This window comes from Triticum aestivum, chromosome 6D (genome assembly GCF_018294505.1).
Source record: "Triticum aestivum cultivar Chinese Spring chromosome 6D, IWGSC CS RefSeq v2.1, whole genome shotgun sequence".
Classification (NCBI taxonomy): Eukaryota; Viridiplantae; Streptophyta; class Magnoliopsida; order Poales; family Poaceae; genus Triticum; species Triticum aestivum.
In genome coordinates this window covers 255766922-255791561 of record NC_057811.1, presented here as the reverse complement: position 1 = coordinate 255791561, position 24640 = coordinate 255766922, and the positions used below count along the sequence as shown (strand labels likewise).

Genomic DNA, 24640 nt, shown 5'->3' with positions numbered 1-24640 from the left:
TAGAGAGACCCCCAAGGAAACATCCTCGTGCGTTGCACGGAACATCAAGATGCATTTGTATGAGTAGTTTATCTTGTGAGAGAGAAGGATGAATGAGGGAAGGCCTTATTTGCAAATGTGGAGAGGGGTGTGCCAAACTACGGCCACGCCGCGCTGAAAAAAAATTGAGTTTGGGTCGGTGGCACACCTTGCGGCAAGATGCCCGTGTGGGCTTCTTCTATAACTAGCAAGATGCCCGTGCATTGCAGGGAACATCAAGATGCATTTTTTACAAAACACCTGTTGTGATTGACCCTTGCAGGAGTAATCCCATGTGTAAAAACTAATGATATCCACCACAAGAAATATGTCAACTTGCGACCATCACTATTGGTCGCTGAATGGTCATTGTTTTTCATTTGCGACCTTTTTGCGACCAAAAACAGATGGTCAAAAGCTGGCAGTCGTAAACTGAAATTAGCGACCTTCTTTGTGATATGTAAAAGGTCGTTGGTTCCACGACCAAATTTTTGGTCACTAGCAACCTCCCAAGGCCACGTAGGATCCAGCGTGGCAAGCTGACATGGAGAAGAATTAGCCCGGTCCAATTCGGTGTTTTACATGGGCCGAGCCCATTAATTCAGCCCATTTATATACTTTTCCCTATGAATTTTTGTCAGCTTCATAGACCAAGCCCAACATTGCAGCCTTTTTATTTTTGGGCCATGGCCTTTTTGTCTCAACAATTTCATTTTTTTCTTTTTGGATAAAGTGGGTTCACTAGTCAATTTCATTTTTTTTCTTTTGTGATAAAGTGGGTTCACTAGTCAGGTGAGTCCCCATTGTCATGTTCTAGTAATGGGTCCTAGCCGTCAGGGCAATATTCTTCAATTTTTTTAATTTAACGCAAATAAATACCTAGTATTTAAATTGGCACACAGAAAACACACGAAATACTTCAAATATTATCAACCATCAAAGTGCTACATCATATAACACACATACAAATGTGATCAGCATCAAGTTTACAATCAGATAACAAGCTCCACAATTAGAGCAGTTTACATCAAGTTTACAGTCAGATGAAACCGTATGCACGACTCACTAGGCGACCATAGTCGACTAGGCCACCTTCGCTACACTAGAACAGCAATAGAACTATCATCATGCCTTCGGCCGTCACCCTGTTACATGAATCAGAAGAGAAGAATCAAAACACTGGAGCCAATATATTATGAACAGGCCATTCAAAAAAAGGACAAGTTCTTTAGAATGATAACACAATTTCTGCTAATACAATGATTTTTGTTCCCCAGATAGCACTTTACTCATAGCATGCAGAGTATCATTATTATGTTCATATCAGCTTATTCTTATGCCTACAATAAGGAAATAAATCTGACCAAATAAGCAACAACTCCATAAATTAAAACATCTGGGCTAAATAAGAAGACTAATCTCTTTGTGAAAAATGTATTGGATAATTGGTTTTACATATACAATACCTTGCATTTAGGGAGAACTTGACGCACAGTGTGCACAAAACTTGGGAGAGCAACTAGAGAAAATACATAGTTGGTGCTGGAGGGAGTGGTGAATTACCTCAATGGCATACTTGATGCGTGATGCTGGTCCTTCTTAAGGAAGTAGTTGTCGTCCACAGCTAAGAAGTTTCATACATTTGTCTACAACAATCAGCAAACCAGCAAACCAGAAATCAGAACGAATGCTTCAATCTCATAAGAAGTTTAAAAAAGACTATAGCAGGACTTAATTAATGCTGCAAATTGTTGTCCCCTACATTTTATAGCTAGGATCAGACCATTGTCAGGTATGCTTGAATGCTAAGATCAGGTCCTGGATCTGGCACTAGAATGTGTATGGCATTAAAAGCCAAGGCCATATAGACCAATGCATCATAATTATTAGTTTTAAACACTACAGGACCAGAAAGTAGGCGATGCTTCAAATTTCAAAACTCAAGCATTCATCATTAATAGTAGCAATTTAATCTTACTAAACATAGGGGCATGTACAACATGAGAGCACACTACAACCAGAACTTGCAGCCAGACCTTCCTAGAATTTTATGCACAACAGCAGCAAATTAGCTATATGAACATGTATTAACTCAAGCTAACAACTGACAAGAACCAGAGACTTGATGGCAGCAGGATCACAATGATGGCTTTGGCATGGCAGAGAGTAAACTAAATAAAAATGGCTTAGTTCACCCACTGTCAAGCTGAAACCATTCATGTGCTCTCTGTCAAGCTGAATTTAGGTCTTTCCATGGAGGAGAGAGCATAGACTCGATCACCGGCCTTGTGCCAAATCCCCCACTCCTTCCCTTGGCGGCCTTCACAAAATGACCTGCAAGCAAAACACAACAAAAACTAAGTCACACATGCATGCCACTAATCCACTATCCTGTAGTTGTTTGGTTATTATTTTAGATTAATATATGAATAATTCAATATGTATTAGCTGTTTTAAAAAATGAAGTAAATAAGTTATGCTAGACTATTGTTTCAAAGAAATATATTAGAATGTTAAATTTAACATGCTAGAAAATTAAAGGAGAGTGCCCCACACACAGCGTAAGTAATACTAGCATATAGTAGTTTGTCTTGTACAGAATGCTTCTAATCTAAGTAAGAATGAGAGTGTATGTGTTGGAACTTTTTCATGCATGCAAATATTTTATGAGGAGAACTAGATACATGTATGTGATCATTAGAATGCATACGTGTGTAGTCATTCTTCCAAGCTAAGTAACGATGCATGCAAATAGAGGTTGTGGTGGCAGCTTTCTATTGGCTGGACTTCACTAGTCTACATGTTGGATTTATGAGTGGCTTGGTACAAGAAATAATACGTGGAGTACAATGTAGCGAGATATTAGACCAGACTATGCTAACCTGTCAGACACTTAATTTTGCCACATTCCAGTTATGCTGTGAGCATAGAACACACTGACAGATTTAATCATTTAAAATAGCAGCCAATCCATTTTCATGTTCACGGTTGCAAGAATCTGAACACTGACAAGAAATAATACATGGAGTACAATGTAGCCAGAAATTGCAGCCAATCCATGTTCATGTTCACGGTCAAAATAATACAGCACAACAACTAAACGACCTCAGGCATTGTGGATTCCGAGTCCAGCGACGAATGAACAGGCAAGTTTCGTATATACCGATGTTCTTGTCGAGGGTGCGGGTGAACTGGTGGAGTGCCTGGGGCACCTTGAGGCGCTGCTTGAGGATGCGGCACTGGCGCTGGATGCGCATGACCTTGGGCCAATTGACAAACCGGTGGAGGTCCTTCTTGGGCGGCAGGGCGCCACTGATGCCGAACTGCTTCGGCCTCTTCTCGAACAGCGGGTTCACCACCTCGTCCTGCAACCACACACCAACGCAACCCAGTCAGATCACACACGCTAGGACCGGGAGATTCCAAGCAGGTGTTATTTCTGCCATTTATTAATTACACATGCAACAGTTATATTCAGAGCACTACTGGTGCTTGCTGTACCAGGAACAGGATTCGGCAGTGGAGCTTCAAGAAAAATATTTAGGGGCCAAAACAAAGAGGAAAACACCAATTGTTCACGTTGAAGATTGAACACATATGTCATTCTGGCATATCCTTGAAGGAACAATTCTCATAACAGGAACACAAGAGAGGGCTGTTGATTTTGATGAGAACTAAATCATAGCACTACTAATGTTATTCTGTTAACAGATACTCAAACATTACTGGAACAAGAAGATTTGCAGAACATCTAGTTGTCCACTACAAGTGCTACTTGTTTCTCCACACGAGTCTCAAAAATGATTATTTTGTGTGTGAAACATACAAGGTCTTCAGTTACCAAGCTACTACAGTGGATTAATTAGGAAGATGCCAGTTCTATGTGAAGAAGTTCTTTTCTGCAATGTTCCAGCAAACCAAATGAAAGATGCCAGTCTCACACTATGCAGAATATGAACCCGCATGAAATGCAAATGAACAGATGACCCAGTACCTGCTAGCATTTGTACAAGACCGAGATAATGTGATCATGCGTTGGGCAAGAGAAACTATTGACAGTGACCTCATAGCACAAAATTCAGCAGACCAACAATGTGTAAGGTAAGACCAACGATCCTAAACTCCAGGAAGTGTCCCAACAAATCTCGCGGGGCAGTGAGATGTGCAGAGACGATGGAACCTTCTTGAGCGCGAGGCTCTGCAGCTTGGGCAGGTCCTCCTCGAGGAGCTTGGCCTTGGCGCGGCGGATCTCGGCGTTGAGCGTGACGACCGTGGCCTCCTGCTTCGCTGCCTCCGCTTTCTGCAACCAAACCGATCAGATTCAGACCAGGGCAGCGGGGGTAGGGGTGGAGAGTAGGGTACCTCGACGCACTGGGAGATCTCGGTGTCGACGGAGCCGCAGAGGCGGGCGAGCGCGTGGAGGGTGGGGCGTCGCGAGGAGAAGACGGAGGAGAGGAAGGGGAAGGGATCGAGAGGAGTGGGGACGGAGTGGCGATGCGGTGATGAAGGGCGAGGATGAGGATGGTGGAAAGCTCCGCCCGATGGAGTTGGCGGCGGTGATCTAGCCTCGCCGTCGCCGGAAGTGGTGGATCCCAGCGAAGTTAGGGGTGGTGGCCAAAACCCTAGCTAGCCACGGGGGGAGGGGTAGAAGGCGGGAGCGATGATTCTGGCCGTAGGGGAGGGAAGGGGAGGGTGCAGACCAGTGGGAGAGGTGGGTGGCAGAGGCGAGGGGAGAGGTGGGCGGTGGAAGGAAGGGGAGGACGGGGCTGCGGCGGAGGGATCTCGATCGGGGAGAGGAGTGGGCGCGGGGAGCGATCAGGGAGAGGAGTGGGGGCTAGGGTTCACGCGCGTGAGATAGAGAGAGAGAGGCTGCACTGGGTTGGATCGACGGATGGATTGATGTATGGATGGACGGATGTTTGCCACGTCATCGATCCATGTCACAACGGATTCCACCAATCAGAATTCAGCCTATGTTTCTCTTATAGTTTTTATCCTCTTATTTAGGGCAAACATTCAACATATTAACCACTTATAGTTTGTTAAAATGAAATAATATTGTGCACATGTGTGTATCTTGTGATGACAAACAATGTTGATCTCGAGAGTTTTCATTTTCATTGCACAAAAAAGCCGTTTTCTATTTTTCAAGTGCCCGAAATGAGTTTTTTTTGAAGGACCTACCATATATTTGTTGCAAATTGTACCAAATCAATTTTCTAAAATACTAGGACATATTTAATGCACAATTGACCAAATGGTTGGGTGTAAAAAGTTTTGATCCACCTCTCATGAAAAAGACAAGTTTCTGCCGATTCAGTTGGAAGCGGGTCAAATTTGAACAGCAGCTGCCTCGTAGTTTGCTCTTTATTTTTTCCAAAAATCATTTATAGGTACATAAGTATCAACTTAATCAGAGAAACATCAAAAGTTTTCCAAGATTCAACCACTAGTTAGGAACGGTCAAGCCCGCCGTTTTGACCGCATTTTGAAACGGGCATAAAAAATTCAAAAAAAATAAAAATTTGGAAAACCTTTGCATTGTGTCATTATATGTGACCAAGTTGCCACAAAAAATTATAAACTTGTAATACGGCAATTATTTTAAAAAAGTGTTATCAGAAATGAGCTATCATGCGTGAAGATTCATGGCTTTCAAACCAAATGATCAATCTTATGGCCATATTCATGGCATAGTTTGTTCAAATGATCTCATATTGTGCACAAGGGTGCATCTTGGAATTCCAAACAATGTTTCCTAAGGGAGTTTTCATTTTCTTTGCACGGAAATTTCATTTTGCATTTTTTGAGTGCCCGAAATGAGTTTTTTTGTGAAGGACCTACCATATATTTGTTGCAAAATTGTACCAAATCAATTTTTTAAAATACTATCACACATTTAATGCACAATTGACCAAATGGTTGAGTGTAAAAAGTTATGATCCACCTCTCGTGAAAAAGACAAATTTCTGCCGATTCAGTTGGAAGCGGGTCAAATTTGAACTCCACCTCTTTATTTTTTTCCCAAGATCATTTATAGGTACATAAGTATCAATTTAATCAGATAAACATCAAAAGTTTTCGAAGATTCAACCACTAGATAGGAACGGTCAAGCCCGCCGTTTTGACCGCATTTTGAAACGGGCATAAAAATTCAAAAAAAAACAAAAAATTGGAAAACCTTCGCATTGTGTCATTATATGTGACCAAATTGCCAGAAAAAAATTATAAACGTGTAATACGGCAATTATTTTAAAAAAGTGTTCTCAGAAATGTGCTATCATGCGTGAAGATTCATGACTTTCAAGCCAAATGATCAATCTTATGGCCATATTCATGGCATAGTTTGTTCAAATGATCTCATATTGTGCACAAGGGTGCATCTAGGAATTCCAAACAATGTTTCCTAAGGGAGTTTTCATTTTCTTTGCACGGAAATTTCATTTTCCATTTTTTGAGTGGCCGAAATGAGTTTTTTTGTGAAGGACCTACCATATATTTGTTGCAAAATTGTACCAAATCAATTTTCTAAAGTACTAGGACATATTTAATGCACAATTGTCCAAATGGTTGGGTGTAAAAAGTTTTGATCCACCTATCGTGAAAAAGACAAATTTCTGCCGATTCAGCTAGAAGCGGGTTAAATTTGAACTGCAGGTGCCTCGTAGTTTGCTCTTTATTTTTTTCCAAAATCATTTTAGGTATATAAGTATCAATTTAATCAGAGAAACATCAAAAGTTTTCCATGATTCAACCACTAGCTAGGAACGGTCAAGCCCGCCGTTTTGACCGCATTTTGAAACGGGCATAAAAAATTAAAACAAACAAAAAATTGGAAAACCTTCGCATTGTGTCATTATATGTGACCAAGTTGCTAGAAAAAATAATAAACTTGTAATACGGCAATTATTTTAAAAAAGTGTTCTCAGAAATGAGCTATCATGCGTGAAGATTCATGATTTTCAAGCCAAATGATCAATCTGATGGGCACGTTCATGGCATAGTTTGTTCAAATGATCTCATATAGTGCACAAGGGTGCATCCTTGAATGATGAACAATGTTTCCTAAGGGAGTTTTTATTTTCTTTGAACAGAAATTTTATTTTCCATTTTTTGAGTGCCCAAAATGAGTTTTTTTGTGAAGGACCTACCATATATTTGATGCAAAATTGGACCAAATCATTTTTCTAAAATAGTAGGACATATTTAATGCACAATTGACCAAATGGTTGGGTGTAAAAAGTTTTGATCCACCTCTCGTGAAAAAGGCAAATTTCTACCGATTCAGTTGGAAGCGGGTCAAATTTGAACTGCAGCTGCCTCATAGTTTGCTCTTTATTTTTTCCAAAAATCATTTATAGGTACATAAGTATCTATTTAATCAGAGAAACATCAAAAGTTATCCAAGATTCAACCACTAGCTAGGAACGGTCAAGCCCGCCGTTTTGACCGCATTTTGAAACGGGCATAAAAAAATCAAAAAAATTAAAAAAAATTGGAAAACCTTAGCATTGTGTCATTATATGTGACCAAGTTGCCAGAAAAAATAATAAACTTGTAATACAGCAATTATTTTTAAAAAGTGTTCTCAGAAATGAGCTATCATTTATGAAGATTCCTGGTTTTCAAGCCAAATGATCAATCTTATGGCCACGTTCATGGCATAGTTTGTTCAAATGATCTCATATAGTGCACAAGGGTGCATCTTGCAATGAGGAACAATGTTTCCTAAGGGAGTTTTTATTTTATTTGGACAAAAAATCAATTTTCCATTTTTTGAGTGCCCAAAATGAGGTTTTTTTTTTGTGAAGAACCTACCATATATTTGTTGGAAAATTGGACCAAATCAAATTTCTAACATACTAGGCCATATTTAATGAACAATTGACCAAATGGTTGGATGTAAAAAGTTGTTGATCCACCTCTCATGAAAAAGACAAATTTCCGCATATTCATTTTCCATTTTTCGAGTTCCCAAAATGAGTTTTTTTGTGAATAACCTAACAAATATTTTTTGTAAAAAAATTGTCCATTTTTCAAGAACATTAGACCACATTTTATGAACAAATTTGTGTACACTAGAAACATTTTTTATAGATATTAAATGGTTTTTAGTTACATCATTAACATTTTTAATAAATATTTTCATGTCTAATATTTTGAGCACATGTCTACATTTTTAAGACACATTGTATATATTGTTTATATATGTTTAACTTTTTTCAAATACATGATTAACATATTTTCATATATTCCTAACAAAAAAACATCTTTTCATACATACGTTTTGATGTCTATATTTGTTTTTACACATTGTACATTTTTATATACATATAAAACATTGTTGATATTGGTTAGAAATATTTAAATACATGAAAAACTTGTTATTTTCCCATTTTTGTTGGGCCGAATTTTTTTTAGTAGCATGAGGGTATCCCACATTTCTTCCTGGATGGGCCAACGCCTACATGGCACACAGATTTTTTTTAAAAAAAAGAAGGTGGCCTCGTTCCACCGAGGCCCAAGCCCACCTTGAGCGACACCTTAAGTACCAATGCATCCACGTTCACAACCTCATGACCATTTATATTGGTCGTAATCAGGTAGAAATAAGGTTGTTGACCACTCTTGTCTGCTTTATGACCATTTGGTGTAAGGCAATTTCAGGGTTTGAGCCCTTCCAAGCGAATAGCCATGGATTTATGACCAATTCAGCCGGGGTCACTGAGAGAAGGTCACAAGTTGACATATTTCTTGTAGTGATCTCGAGAATTTCATCGGGAAAATGGTACCTTTGGAACAAGTTTTCTCTACTACTGCTCCTTGCAGTGAGCGGTATGCAATGCATGTGTCAGCAGACATGACAGCTTGTCCATGGAAGTTGAACCACAGCGACCATCACGTTTATTGTTTCTACCACTGCCACACCCACACGCGATTCCCGCGACGCCGCTCCAACCCATGGCACGACGTCCCCGGACGTGCGCCTCATCCCTCTCAGCCCCACCGCTCCTCTGCCTTTGTGTGCATGACATGCGGGCCAGCTGAACTACAGCGACCATCAACTTTTTACCACAGCCACACCCGATTGGACGCGGGTTGCCTGCTCCGATCCGTACTCCCGCACCATCGAATTTTCATCTAGCGGTTGTGACACATTTCGTCCCGGGCATCAATCCTCAGCTGGAGTACTCCCTCCGTCCCAAATTCTTGTCTTAGATTTGTCTAGATACGGATGTATCTAACACTAAAACATAACTAGATTAGATACATCCGTATCTAGACAAATCTAAGACAAGAATTTTGGGACGGAGGGAGTACTTCTGTACTACAGGTAGTACCCGCCGGTGTGGCCATCTACGCCTCGTAACGCCTCGACGCACAGCTGTGGCACCCTAGCGACGGCTATGCCATCACCGGCCGGTTCATCTCGAACGAGTGAGTCGCGAACCACGCCACTACCATGAGAATGACATGTGGGCCAGCCGCATTTAAGGTCCGCATGTCATTGACTCATAGGCCGGTGCACTAAGCCACTGAAGCTCGGTCCCGTGGGCCCCAAGAGGGAAATGTAACTCCTGCGGCAGGCCTTGTGGTGCTCCCGCAGTACGAGCTTGTGCCAAACCCGACATTTGTTTCTTACTACTACCAACTACTCCCTCTGTTCCTAAATATAAGTCTTTCTAGACATTTTAAATGGCTACCACATACGGATGTATGTAGACACATTTTAGAGTGTAGATTCACTCATTTTCTTCCGTATAGAGTCACTTGTTAAAATATCTAGAAAGACAAATATTTAGGAATGGAGGGAGTAGTAAGGTACACGTGCATTGCACGCATGAGATTTGGTAACCAAATTATGAATAAATAACACACTATAGCATGTAAGCTTTGAATCATATATGCATGATGTAGATGTTCATTTAATTCTTATAGTTCATCTAGTTCAAAATCAATTAGTTTTATAAAAAACTATTTTAAGATTCATGGAATTGTGCATTGTAAAGCATAAAGTAAAAATAAATAGTGACAATTCATTTAAAAAAAGAAGTTTGGGCAATTAAGATATCATTAGTTCTTACACATGGGATTACTCCTGCATGCGTCAATCACAACAGGTGTTTTGTAAAAAAATGCATCTTGATGTTCCGTGCAATGCACGGGCATCTTGCTAGTCTCTACTCTTGTAAAAAAACGAGTTGGTGATGATGGTGTGCCTGCCATCCTGCAATATGGACCGTCTGACGGATAGAAAGCAAACTATGACAATTTTGCAAAAAGATACCCACACCCCTCTCCACATTTGCAGATAAGGACTTCCCTTGTTCATCTTCGTCTCCCACGAGATAAACAGCTCGTATAAATGCATCTTGATGTTCCATGCAATGCATGGGCCTCTTGCTAGTTATTAGTATCTCTACTCTTATAAAAAAGCGGAGTTGGTGATGATGGTGTGCCTGCCATCCTGCAATATAGGCCGTCCAATCTATATCTGACGGATAGGAAGGAAACTATGACAATTGACCCGCACTCCTCTCCACATTTGCAGATAAGGCCTTCCCTCATTCATCCTTTTCTCCCAGAAGATAAATTAATCATACAAATGCATCTTGATGTTCCGTGCAACGCACATGCATCTTGCTAGTTATTATTATTATATATAAAAAACGGAGTTGGTGATGATGGTGTGCCTGCCATCCTGCAATATATGCCATCCGATTTATATCTGGCGGATAGGAAGGAAACTATGGCAATTTTGGAAAAAGATACCCACACCCCTCTCCACATTTGCAAATAAGGCCTTTCCTCGTTCATCCTTTTCTCTTACAAGATAAACTACTCATAGAAATGCATCTTGATGTTCCGTGCAACGCATGGGCATCTTGCTAGTAGGGGTATAGATGTGTCGGCCCGTGCGTTGCAATGGATCCAAAGTATATCTATTTAGTGGGGTGCACTCTAAACACACTATCTATTTATTTTTCTCTAACCTTTCGTAGCCATGCAACCGAGCCACATAAGCTTCATGGGTGCCCCCCACATCATATTATTCATACTACGTTGACTGAAAAAAGATAAATCTCCCAAAACAAGATCTTCCCGTTTTTTGTTCCTACGATGTTGTGTCGTGCACGTACCTAGTTGTATAGTGGTAGTACTAGTTGTAGTACAAACTTCGTACTAGTAGGAGTAGTAGTACAGAATGCACCTACTTTATCAACGAGCCCCATCAGACACCAAATTTCTTGGCTTCCGTGCTACAGCTAGATCTTCCCCTCGTTTCTGTTTTCCAACCCGGCGGCGGGCGGGGTGCGGTTTGCCAATAGTCGGTTTGCTCAATGGCGGTCCCACATGAAAGTGAAAATGCTAGGCAACACGCCTTCCCTAGCTATGTGGCGTGCCAGACGGGCCGTGGAGTACTCCCGATTCCCGGGCGTGTGGGGGTGCGACGCGAACGCGGCAGGCCTTTTCCTTTTACTAGCAATGTGCCCGTGCATTACGACGGATCCAAAGTGTAGAATAGTAGTACTTGTTCACAAACTTGAAAGAAATCACTCTTGTTTTGATATACTCCTAATATATTACTTTTCACTCAAAATATATTTCTCAGGCTGTTTTGATGAGGTGAGGGAGGGATGTGGTTGCTTTGAAGATAATAATGGGTTTTCTGCAAATTGGAGCAGAGAAGTGGGCTATTGTTGCAAAAATGCCACAACTTACCTCACAGCCGTTAGATGCAGATCTAATGGTCAAAAACGACGGATTGCAGACACACCACCATCACCAACTGAGTCTTCTACAGGAGTTGGAGTAGAGAAACATGTATAAATTGTAACATTTGGTTTCGCTCCTTGGCATGATCGATAGATATAAATAACGATTGGAAACGATAATACGGGACTATTTCCACCAGATAAGCAGGGTACGTAGTAGCTATAGGTTGGCGCATCGTTAGTTTGGTCACATGCGGTCCGACATGTTCCTAGTGTTTCTAGCAAGATGCCCGTGCGTTGCACGAAGTTGATGGAAAAGGTAAGCACAACTTATAAATTGACGGATGGAGTACTAGTTACAGTGATGCATATAATTAAGCAAAGGGATCGCACATGTCGGTATTGACTGGAACGAGAATGCAATAGCACAATAAGAATTAAGGCCACGATGATGCGGTCGCAGTGGTGGTTACAAGAGGCAAGAAGAAAGATGCATCCATCAACGTACGACCTCCTCCTCCTCAACTTAGTGCGCCGGGCCACCGACCGGCGGCTAAGGAGCGGCGGCTTTTGTGGCGAGGTCAAGGTGCTTCTCAGCAAAGGCATCCAAGGCTTCCAGCCGGTTGAGGAAGGCCAACGTCGTAGCGTCCTCACTGGCCTTGTAGATACCTATGTACACGATTTGCTCGTACACGTGGATGTGTAGGTCGACGAATTCTTGCAGGCGAGGCGCCTCTCGGTGAGCGCGACCTCTAGGTGGACATTCTTCGTGGCATCGGCGGGCAGTCGCAGGGCCACCAGTGCTTGAAAGAGGTTCCGGCCATGGAGGCCGATTAGGGTGGCAGGTAATGAGGAGCCCGGGCGCGTGGGCTGGAGGAGTACGGCGATGTCGTTCGTGAGCTTCTTGAGGACGGTGAACTTGTTGGTGGTGGCAACGATCATCTGGTCCAACTGAGAGTCGTAGTTGGCGTCGACGGCGGCCATCCACCAGTCGGTCGCCAACACCGTCTGGAGACGATCCTCGGTACCATGCCGCAGGCCGACGTCGTGGACCATCTGGCACAGCCGTTGGCCGCTCGCGCGCATCGCTGCCATGGGTCTAGAGCGAGGACTTTTGTGCTTAGTCTAGGTGCTTAGGCAAATGCTTAGGTGCGTACGATGTGGTAGATGCATTGGAATGGAGGGGCACCTTTATATGAGTGCAAACTGCGTTGCATTCACATTGTGCAGCCTCTTTTCCCGGTCCTCCTCTCATTACTTCCCTCATGCATTCACGATGCTAATTGTAGGAGGATGTATCATTGGTCGTTCGATATTTCGGGAACCGCTACCCCCTCCCTCGTTTGCATTAAAGCCGTATCGGGAACTGCGCCACCCGCTGTCAAATCGAATAGTACTGCGGCGCCCGCTGCACGCCCGGCTGAACATGCCTCCTCGCCTCCATCAAACCCCTCCGTTAAACCCGCATGCAAACCGAGAAACCTACTCCGTCCACACGTCCTTTCATGAGCGGGCCGGAATTAAACACAATCACCGGCTGAGCTCCTCCCGTCCGCCCTCAGTTTAAACGAGGCCAGACGCCGGCCAAGCTCCTACCGTCCGCCCTCTATTTAAACGAGGCCAGACAGACAGCAGGCAAGAATCGCACCCCTCCGCCGCTCCCCCATCTCCTCCTTCACCATTTTCTCCACTCTTCCGATGGCTTCCGAGGAGCCGTTCTCCGGCACACTACCCGGCAGGTGGCCCGCCGAGCCCTCCGGATACGGGCGAGGCTGCTCGGTGCTTCACCAACCTCGCTTGGCCCGACGAAGCCAGTTGCCGCCCCAAGCCGGCGCGTGGTTCAGCAACTCGCCGCTCCAGTTCAGCTCGATGAGGACTGGCGAGTTGCTCCACACCGGCACGGCTGCGAGCATGCCGGTATGGGCGTCGTCGCTGCCACGTCGTACCGCGCCACCAGTGTCTGCAGTGGCCGCGCCTCCCGTGTCTGTCGGCGCGCCTCCCGTGCCTGCGGCAGCGCCATGCAGGCAGAGACAGAAGCCGGGTGCGTGGAGAGCAACGAGTCGGTGGCCAGCTTCTTCGTGTCCGCCGCCATCATCGAGGAGAAGTAGAACATGGGAGGCCGCCGCCACTTGGGTCCCATGAAGGCCACCTTCGAGGCAACGACTGCGCATTCAAGTGGTTTCTTTGTTGCTTCGTCTCTTCCGAGGACCTTCGTCGACCCCGCAAGTCTCTGCTGGACATGAGGAAGACAAAAGGGATCCGCGGGCGGCCATTTAGATTAGGTACTCCCTCTCCGACTGGCGGGAAATATTTGTTCTAAGAATGGATAAATTGGATATATCTATAACTAAAATAAGTCTAGATACATCCATTTCTAGGACAAGTATTTCCCAACGGAGGGAGTATTAATTATACCAAGAGAGTCGGACTAGCACCGCTTTGTTCATGTAAATGTAATGAAATCCATCATGTTTATATGAAGATCCGGCTTTTATACGAAATCCTTCATGCTTATATGAAAACAGTCCGTGTTTGCACGAATTTCATCTGGTTGGTTAGAGTTGCAAAAATGTATGCCGCTGGCGTTTTATGTCGTCCTCCGCGGAAGGAAGCGGGAGGAAATTTTCCGACTGCCGTTGGAGATGCTCTTATGCTGGAAATAATAGAGTCACATCCAATCCATTTGAGTTAATTGCGTGTATGATTCTCCCTCTATAAAAAGTTAATTGCATGTACAGTGTGCACGTGACTTGCAGGGTGGCTACAGCTTCGTATAGAAAATTAAAAAGAAACATGTCCATCCTATCTTGTATTGTAAGTACTTTGTGGATTCCACTGTCAGTACAGTATCGAAAGAAGTATATGCTAAATATGTAATATAAAATATAAAAATCTAAAGTTAAAGACATAATTCGAACTCAGGACATCGCATTGCGAGCATCCGGCGCTAACCAGTCCAGCACATTTTTGTTGTAGACCATGCTGGAGATATATCTCCATGTCTACTCTTATATTATACTCCATCCGTTCCTAAATATTTGTCTTTTTCAGATTTCAAATGGACTACCACATACGGATGTGTACGTAGACATATTTTAGAGTGTAGATTCAGTCATTTTGCTCCGTACGTAGTCACTTGTTGAAATGTCTAAAAAGACAAATATTTAGGAATGGAGGGAGTAGAAAACAGAGTTGGTGATGATGGTGTGTGTGCCATCCTGCAATATAGGCCGTCGGATTTATATCTAACGGATAGGAAGGAAGCTATGGCAATTTTGCAAAAAGATACCCACACCCCTCTCCACGTTTGGAAATAAGGCCTTCCCTCGTTCATCCTTTTATCTATTCTTATAAAAAACAGAGTTGGTATTGATGGTGTGCCTGCCATCCTGCAATATAGGCCGTCCGATTTATATCTGACGGATAGGAAGGAAACTATGGCAATTTTGCAAAAAGATACCCACACCCCTCTCCACATTTGCAAATAAGGCCTTCCCTCATTCATCCTTTTCTCTCACAAGATAAACTACTCATAGAAATGCATCTTGATGTTCCATGCAATGCATGGGCATCTTGCTAGTCTCTCACATGATAAACTACTCATACAAATGCATCACGGAGATAATAAACAAACGGTGTGTATGCAAGTGCAGGAAAAAATGAAGCGAGAAACAATGTCTAAGCGCGCGCGTGTCTCTCTGTGTGTGTGTGTGTGTGTGTGTGAGAGAGAGAGAGAGAGAGAGAGAAATCTCGAAACAAAAGGTGCTCTGCTGGAATCCCATTGTATGTATTCATATGGTTCCGGAACTCGATTTAACCTTAGGCATATGTGTGAGAGACATAATTATACTTTGAGGCATTAGTGGCTATGGGTGGGCGGAATTAAAGGGGTGGGCGTGTTCGACAGAGAGAGCGTGTGTGTTTCTGTGCGAAAGACTTGTAGGACGGGGTAGAAAGACGAATTCTAACCTTGACGGAGGGAGAGAAATACACGAAGTGCGCGTATATGATTCCGAGGCCCACTGGGAAATGAGATATGTATGCCTGTGAGAGAGATTGCGCAATTCATTCACGTATCACTATCTAGCGATCGTGGACGTGCATCGCTTGAACATAAATCAATATCTACTTCGTATCGTGGCCAAAGGTACAATATCGATTCAACGCTATAAAGATTGGACACTCACATATCATTTTTTCTATCTAAATAAACCTTTTCAATTGTGCATGCCAAAGTTACAGTGATGTTTCTTCAAACAACCAATGTAGCTATCATGTACATGCACCATTATTACTCTTTCATTCAAATTCATTAGTCTTGGATAATTTAAGGTTCTATTATGAAGTAATGTATGTAATATTCATATATGAATCCAACGGGTACGCAATTTATGAAATGGAGGCTATGTAATCATATGAGGTAACACTTTTAAGTAGCGGACTACAATATCCATTTCTTTTGTGGGACTACAATATCCATTTCTTTTTGTGCGCCTCTACACTAACACGTCAATGCATTATGTTTAAAGTAAATAACCAATGGCACTAAATTATCTATTTACACGAGAAAACATAGGTTGAGCGTTTGATCCCTTTTTTAACGCGCCTCTACACCCGTACGATTGGCCGCGCCCGTGTGAACGTCCAAGTTATCAGCGCATCATCCCGGGTTATTGTCTTTTTTCTGGGGTGGACTTCACACCAGTTGTTAACTGCTGACGTGTGCCCCGTGTACACAGTCTCGGATGACCTTCCCGCTAGCATGGTCCAAAATTAGTTGAAACTGGATACGAACGATCCCGCGGACGGCAAAATCCCCCGCCTCCTTCTAAAATTTCCGCCACCTAGTCTTTAGCATGCGAAATTCCCCTTTTGTCCTTCGTGCATGGAGAACAACAGTTACAATACCGCCCTCATCTACATAATAGGTCGAGGCTGCTTTGGTTACTTCCGGTTCCCCCCACCACACGGCACCCCCATTTCCTCTCCCCCTCCCGCAAAAACGACTAACTCCACAACACAAGAGCATCTTACATGACGCCGTCCGTACTTCATCGGCCTTTCTACCCCTCCCCTCTCGAAACCCTAGACTGCTCATCCACCGACGTACCCGAGCCCATTCACTGCCAGCGGCGTCCACCTCGCTGGATTTGCTTCTGCGGCCGCATCTACCCCTCCCACCTCCACTAGAAACAAGTAGACTGCTCATCCACCACTGTACCACAGCCCATTCAGTGTCGGCCTTGTCCACGGCGCCGGATCTGCTTCGCCGGTACTCTGGTCAACCGCAGCGCATCTGCAACGGCTCATTCGTACTCCCCACCGGAGACGCTTCGTCCACACCCCCCGGAGCCGCCCCACCGACGGCCCCGTCGACGGCCTCTGATCCTCTGCGCCGACACCTTCCTCAACCCTACCGGAGCCACTTCGTCGACACCATCGTCAACCCTACCGGAGTAGCTTCGCCTATACCATTCTCAACCCTACCGGGGCCGCTTTGCCAACTCACAAGTCCACGGCCTCAGATCCGCTTCATCGCATCCTCATCCAACCTACTCGAGCAGCTTCTGACGCCCCGTCCACGGCCGCAGATCCGCATCATCGACACCATCCTTAACCCAACCACCGGAGCAGCTTCACCGACGCCCTCGTCCACGGCCATAGATCCGCTTCACCCACACCATAGTCCACCCTACCGGAGCGGCTCCACAAACACCTTACTCGACGGTTCTAGATCTCCTTACCGGACCCCGACAGCCAGCGCAGCTTCATCACCCTTGACATTTCTAACCTGATTCCCACCGTCTGGCAAGATGCCAAGCACCCGCCACGGCCTAGGTACTTGTCACCTTTAAACCCGTCCAGCACCACCTGCCCGATGTAATTCAAATATACTAACAGGTCGCTGTTACCTGTTATGCAGCTGGCAAAAATTACAAGGACGATGTTTCTTCTGGATCTAACAACTTGGCCAACCAAGATCCTGGACTGAGGCATTGCTACGGTCTTGTAAGTGTGTCTCTTTCTCTTGTACTGTTTTGTGCCTGCCAGTGTGCTTTGCTAGGATTTTCGGCCAGTAATCCCTTTGTGCAGACAATATTTCTACTACTGGCTGCTAAATTAGATATGTAGATGTCATACATGATACTACCTTGTACCTCCATTCCTAAATATAAATGTTTCTAGAGATTCCACTATAGGCTACATACAGAATAAAATGAGTGAATCTACACTCGAAAATGCATCTATATTCATCTGTATGTGGTCCATACTGGAATCTCTACAAAGACATATATGTAGGAACAGAGGTAGTACATTACACAAAATCGTAGTTGGCATGTAGGAATTCCAGTGCACTACATTAGGCTCCCTTAGAGTGCCTGCTAGTCCAGCACACAGAGTCATGGCTAGTTTATGCTACGCACACAATCGTTAATTGGTGGTTTAAATATGCGCAAGGGATATGCAATGTATTATCATGTAGAGATGTCTGAAATTAGCCGTGTCAACTTGCAGATGGGGTTACACAATGAAAAAGTACAAGGTGTATGTGGCAATTTCATGGAACATCGCAGAAAAAGGAGAGGCAGCGGTGAGCCTATACAGTGTGCTATGGTAGGTCACTCCTCCATTGCAATCATTGTGACATGTGATTTGTATGTCAGTTCTATTGGCCAAATTTCTTATGGACAGTTTTTACGAGTTATCCTAAGAAAATAAGCTCCAGGTAATAAGCCAACCAGTTCTTTTATTGCCTTACTTTTCAGCTTATCTTTGGTATGATCAGTGAAAAGTCTAGATTGCATTATATTTTGTCATTTTGCTGCCCATATGCAAATTAATTTGACTTGCAAACATCACAAATTGAACCCAGTGCAGTAATTAATATGATAGGAAAACATACCATCACTATTTGTTCAAAATGCAAATACAAAGATACCATCTACTTGGCACAATCTACTTTGGTCAATGTCTTCCATAGAGATCCCATTGCCTAATTTAAACGAAGAATGCATGACCCACATTTAAATGAAGAAAACAATTATTTATTGAAATTCGATGGTCCAAGTGGCTGGTTGTCATCATATAGCAGCAGCACCTGAAAGCATCATATAGCAGCAGCAGCAGCTCATAGCAACTCATCATACAGCAGCAACAGCAGTGTGCAATTCATCATATACCAGCAGCAGCTCATCCCAATTAATCATATAGCAGCAGCAGGAGCAGCTCATAGCAATTCATCATATAGCAGCAGCAGGAGCAGCTTATAGCAACTCATCATATAGCAGCAGCAGCAACAGCTCATAGCAATTCATCATATAGCAGCAGTAGCTCATAGCAATTCATCATATAGCAGCAGCAGGAGTAGCTCATAGCAATGCATCATATAGCAGCAGCAGAAGCAGCTCATAGCAATTCATTGTATAGTGGATCGGAATGAAAATTTGGAAAAAAAATCAGAGGAGATCCTCACCTTGTTGGATGAGCTCATCCTTCAACAGCACCTCAAGGCCACGACCTGGGAGGTGGGGAGGGGGAATAAGGTGCCTTCTGCCGCAGTGTGGCATCAGCCGTAGTTGTGCAGCGCCCGCCGGAGTAGTGCATTGGACGGACCACAGTGGAGCAGCTGGTGGAGACCATGAGAATGAGGGGGGCACCAGAGGGAGGAGCAGCCGGGGAGATTTGGTCCTACCCGCATGTAGCCTAGCTGGACAGAGCATCGTCGAGGACCAGGCCAGATGGGACCAGCGACGACGGCTCGCTGGAGGAACCCTAGCGCTGCAGGCAGGGGATCGAGGTAGAGGGAAAGGGGAGAGGAGATGCAAGCGGGCAGGGTAATGAACGTTTGCGTGTTTGTTTTTACTTGAGGGTCAGGTGTGACGCAGGCGTGACCAGTTGCATTTTGAGTGTAATATAGGCATACAACAGAGTCATTTCACTATTCCCCTTCCCTTCAATTTATAGTGAGGTTCTACCCGAAACGCCCCCCTCCAAAGCGAAATAAGTTAAGCCCAAGCCCATAATTCAAAATGACTTCTTTACATCTTTTATGGCTTATTTTGACAATAAGCTCTGAAAAGGCGGAATAGAACTGGCCCTTAACCTGCAATTCAATTGTGCGTGCAATGATGAATCACTCCTGCCTGCTATAGTGTACATTTAGGCATCATCATACATGGCATAACCTAATACATGTGCACTCCATTGTAGAATCTGGAATATGCAATGTTTATGTTAGTTCATACGTTGCACATGATGTTTAAATGCCCCTTAAATCTGGTCAGTCAAGTGATGGTCTTTAGGCCTCCTTCTTTGCTTCTTTTCTTGATACTCCCTCCTTCCATCTATATAGGGCCTAATGTGTTTTTCGAGACCGCCTTTAACTATTGATAAGACTAATAATACATGAGATGTATAATGTGAAAATTATATCATTGGAAGCTCCTTTCACATACGAATTTGACGGTATGCTTTGTGTAACTTGCATGTCATATATTATTGCTATAACACTTGGTCAAAGTTAGCCTCGAAAAATGATTAGGCCCTATATAGATGGAAGGATGGAGTATGTAAGATTTGCTCACACATCTGTTTAACTGCTTGTTTGCATCAGCCAGCCATTGCTCACACATCTGTTTAACTGCTTGTTTGCATCAGCCAGCCATACCAGGACTGTTTGCTTTGATTACTTGCTGTTCTTGACCTAACACTCTAACAGAGCTTGTCAACGATTTAAACACTAAGGGCTACTGTAGTGGGGCCTTGTCTAACTCATAGGTGACATAAAGGTTTGGCTGTACACTAAAGTAGGCTCTCCAAGAGTACCTGGAGATCCAGTTCGAAGGTATGCCTAGTTTTTACATAGCGCACACATAGTAAATGCTCATTTCATTGTGTGCAAGTGCAAGAGATGTGGCATGTTTCATTATGTGGTGTTGTTTTGTTATAATCTCATCCTTTTGTGTTGTTAACAGACTGGAAAGTATGCATATTTATCTTCCAAGGAGACGAGTAACTAGTTTGTGTCACCTTGCAGAGGGGGTGCAATGAAGATAAGATTGAGGATTTCCAAGTACAAGATGTTAGGAAGGAGCCTTGCAAGAGAAGTAGAAGCAACGCTGAGCCAATTCAACCAGTTAAGGTAAGTCACTGTATCCGACTCAACAGTTCAATTCCTTGTTTGTTTCAGGCATAGTTAATTTACTCTTTTCAATTGCTTTATTTGTCCTCAGTTAATGAGATGCCCAAACAATGATGCCTGATGTTGGGTACTTGTATAACTATTAGTTGACATAATTAAAGGCCTTACCATTTAATTACTCTGGCGAAGTGTGCCTGAAGCTTTGAAGTCTATTAACAACCTATTACTGCATGAGGCTCACAATCTAGTTTATACTAGGCTAATGATTGCATAGTTTTGCTTGCTGTAGTAGGTTTGTATTGATCCCTCTGCTGTTCATTATGCTCCCTAAGACTTTAATTGAGCTACAGAATGCCAAACTGCCTGCTTACTTATACGCAACATGCTATCTAAATTTGTAACTTGTCTGTGTTTTGGATTTGGCCCCAACATCATGCTCCTCTGGTGAGCTAAGAGAGATTTATGTATGCAGGCTGCACAGACTACCATTTTTATAATTTTTAAAAATATCACCTGCTTATGCTTCATGACATGTAACATTATTGTTAGTCCTGTTTTTCCATTTACAAAATAGTCTGTCTTGCTCGCTTCACTGTTGTAACTATATTTTTTCCCTAGTCAAGTGTACTTACAGAAACATTTCAGGATGAAGTGACATTAACACAAATATCTGCGAGCAGTGCGGCATGGACGTTACCGAATGATTATGGATTGGAATTGGAATGTGCTGATGTTCTCGAGCATCAACTAGAGGTGGCAAAACAACGTGTACATGATTCTCAACGTACAATCAACAAGTTGAGACTGGACATGCAGGTATTAGATGCAGGTGTCAAAAAATAAAACAAGACACTGAGGTAACCACGAAGGAATTGGAGATTTTGCAGACTGAAATTTGTGCTATCTGAATCCGGCCAATCCTATTTTCTGAAGAGATTATAGTTCAAATGGTAAGTTATGTTGATACGTGTCCATGATGTATGAGCTTTATTTGTCCAGTGTATGTAATTTGCTATTTGTGTACGCTTTATTATCACTGGTGCCGAACTATAATGCCTAGTGGGTATATTCGGCTGTAATTTCTTTATTGTATAGTGTAGGATTATTCTACGTATCTATGCCTTAGTGTTTTTATTGTATAGTGTATGTTTTTAGAGGCGATAGTATGTCCAACACGCACAAACATTTCCTGGATGCCATACAAACGAACAAACATGTGTAGTCAAAGCGGGCCTTAACTGGGCTGGTCAAAATAATATTAAGTGGATCCCAAATGATGTGGCCCACCGAAACAATGGCTCTTAGCAGGCTGTTAACAGGCCAAAAGCTCGATAGGGCCGTATAAATGGAAATGGCCCACGGGCCTCTAGCAGGCCGAAATAAATGTCAATTTTGTCTCGACCCTTTTACTTTACGGGGCAGTAAGAGGCCGAAAGTGTTATGGGCCAGAGGAGGCCCAATTTGCAAACTAGGCTTTTAATAGGCCGAAAGTCGCGTTGGGCTGAAATGTTGCCCTGCGAAACATGGGCCCCTAGTGGACCTAAAGTGAAAGGCCCAACTGTTGTGCGGGCCGTTAACAGGCCGAGAGCAAAATGGGCTAAGAGTTGGCCCATTTACCGAATGGGCCGAGGACAGGCCTAAAGTCACAGCGGGCTAGAATTGGCCCAACTGCAGAATGGGCCGAAAAATGGCTGAAAGACGTTCCGGGCCGTTAACGGGCTGGAACTGACGATGGGCTGCTAATAGGCCAAAAGAAGCTCGGGCCGCAATTGGGCCTAAAGACATAGCGGGCTGTTAACGGGCTTAAACTAACGATGGGCTGGAAATTGTCAAATCTAGAATGGGCCTTTTATGGGCCGATTCTGTGTAAGTTGTATGGGCCGTACTTGCAAATGGGCCTGACTCAAGTAGGCCGCTAATGGGACGGCCCGCTTATTTTGATAGGCCCAGCCTTTTCACCGGACTGGGCCTCTGTTGGGCCGTGCGACGTGTCCACCTGTCATAGGCGCCCCCTGTCCAATGAATGGATGACATCTGTCCCAACGGTGAGCCAACACGTGTTTCCTCCGGCCAATGAGAATTTTACACGTGGAAAATTCCCATTGGTCCGGGCTGTTAACGGGTTATCGGATCCAAAACCGGACCCGATAGCTTAACGGCATCCTGTTACGGTGGATGCCATGTGTCGGTCACCCTTGACGAAAGCACTTCTATGACAAGCGATTTATCGTCATGGAAGTGGACACTTCCGTGATGATAATTTTGGTAATACCATGGAACACTTCTACGACAGCACAGGTATGACTATCTTGATTCTGTCATAAATTTGTCATGGATGTGCATGCATGACAGAAAACGTGACCTACTATGACAAACACGTATCATCACGGAAGTGTATTTTTGTAGTAGTGTAAGTACAGACATAAGTTAAACAAGTTTCCATAAGATGGCTAGCACAAACTAAGATACAGATCGAAAGAGGAGCAGGCCTCCTGCCTGGGATCCTCCTAAACTACTCCTGGTCGTTGACGATGCCTGCACATAGTAGGAGGCACCCTCGGTGTAGTAGGAGCCGTCGAAGGTGGCGTCTGACTCCTGGGCTCCAGCATCTGGTTGCGACAACCAAGAAGAATGGAAAGGGGGAAAGAGGGAGGAAAGCAACCGTGAGTACTCATCCAAAGTGCTCGCAAGCAAGGATCTACACTACATATGCATGGGTATCAGTGTAAAGAGGCAATATCGGTGGACTGAACTGCAGAATGGCAGAATAAGAGGGGGATAGCTAGTCCTATCGAAGACTATGCTTCTGGCAGCCTCCATCTTGAAGCATATAGAAGGGAGTAGATGGTAAGTTCACCAAGTAGCATCGTATAGCATAATCCTACCCGGCGATCCTCTCCTTGTCGCCCTGTGAGAGAGTGATCACCGGGTTGTATCTGGCACTTGAAAGGGTGTGTTTTATTAAGTATCCGGTTCTAGTTGTCATAAGGTCAAGGTACAACTCCGGGTCGTCCTTTTACCGAGGACACGTCTATTCGAATAGATAAACTTCCTTGCAGGGGTGCACCACACTACCCAACACGCTCGATCCCTCTGGCCGAACACACTTTCCTGGGTCATGCCCGGCCTTGGAAGATCAACACGTCGCAGCCCTACCTAGGCTCAACAGAGAGGTCAGCACACCGGTCTAAATCCTAAGTGCGCAGGGGTCTGGGCCCATCGCCCATGGCACACCTGCATGTTGCGAGGGTGGCCGGATGCAGACCTAGCTTCCCTAATACAAGAGCAGGCGTTCCAGTCCAATCCTGCGTGCGCCGCTCAGTCGCTAACGTCAAGAAGGCTTCGGCTGATACCACGACATCGAGTGCCCATAATTGTTCCCGCGTAGTTGGTTAGTGCATATAGGCCAGTGGCCAGACTCAGATCAAATACCAAGATCTCGTTAAGCGTCTTATTTTGAAGTAACCGCGGACGCCGACCAGGGCCAGGCCCACCTCTCACCTAGGTGGTCTCAACCTGCCCTATCGCTCCGCCACGAAGATCCAACCAGAGGGCCGTCGGTACAAATGTCCTTTCAGCCCCCAATCCGTGAATCACTCGCGGGTACTCTACAAGCTGACCCGACTTTAGTCACCACATGTATCATATATTATGTATATAAGTATATACCCATGATCACCTCCCGAGTGATCACGGCCCGGTAGTATAGCATGGCAGACGGATAAGAATGTAGGGCCACTGATGATAAACTAGCAACCTATAC

General features: G+C 44.1%; 1 protein-coding gene across 1 annotated transcript; it reads right to left on the bottom strand.

The window, feature by feature from the left end:
* Positions 1-921: 921 nt before the first annotated feature.
* Positions 922-24117, bottom strand: LOC123142573 (uncharacterized). The gene is made up of 7 exons (XM_044561431.1): positions 24112-24117; positions 4381-4644; positions 4199-4318; positions 3182-3383; positions 2218-2352; positions 1582-1664; positions 922-1163 (listed from the first exon to the last, which is right to left on the bottom strand). The coding sequence occupies exons 1-5, from the start codon at positions 24115-24117 to the stop codon at positions 2249-2251; spliced, it is 696 nt and encodes a 231-aa protein (XP_044417366.1). The 3' UTR covers positions 922-1163; positions 1582-1664; positions 2218-2248.
* Positions 24118-24640: the final 523 nt, after the last annotated feature.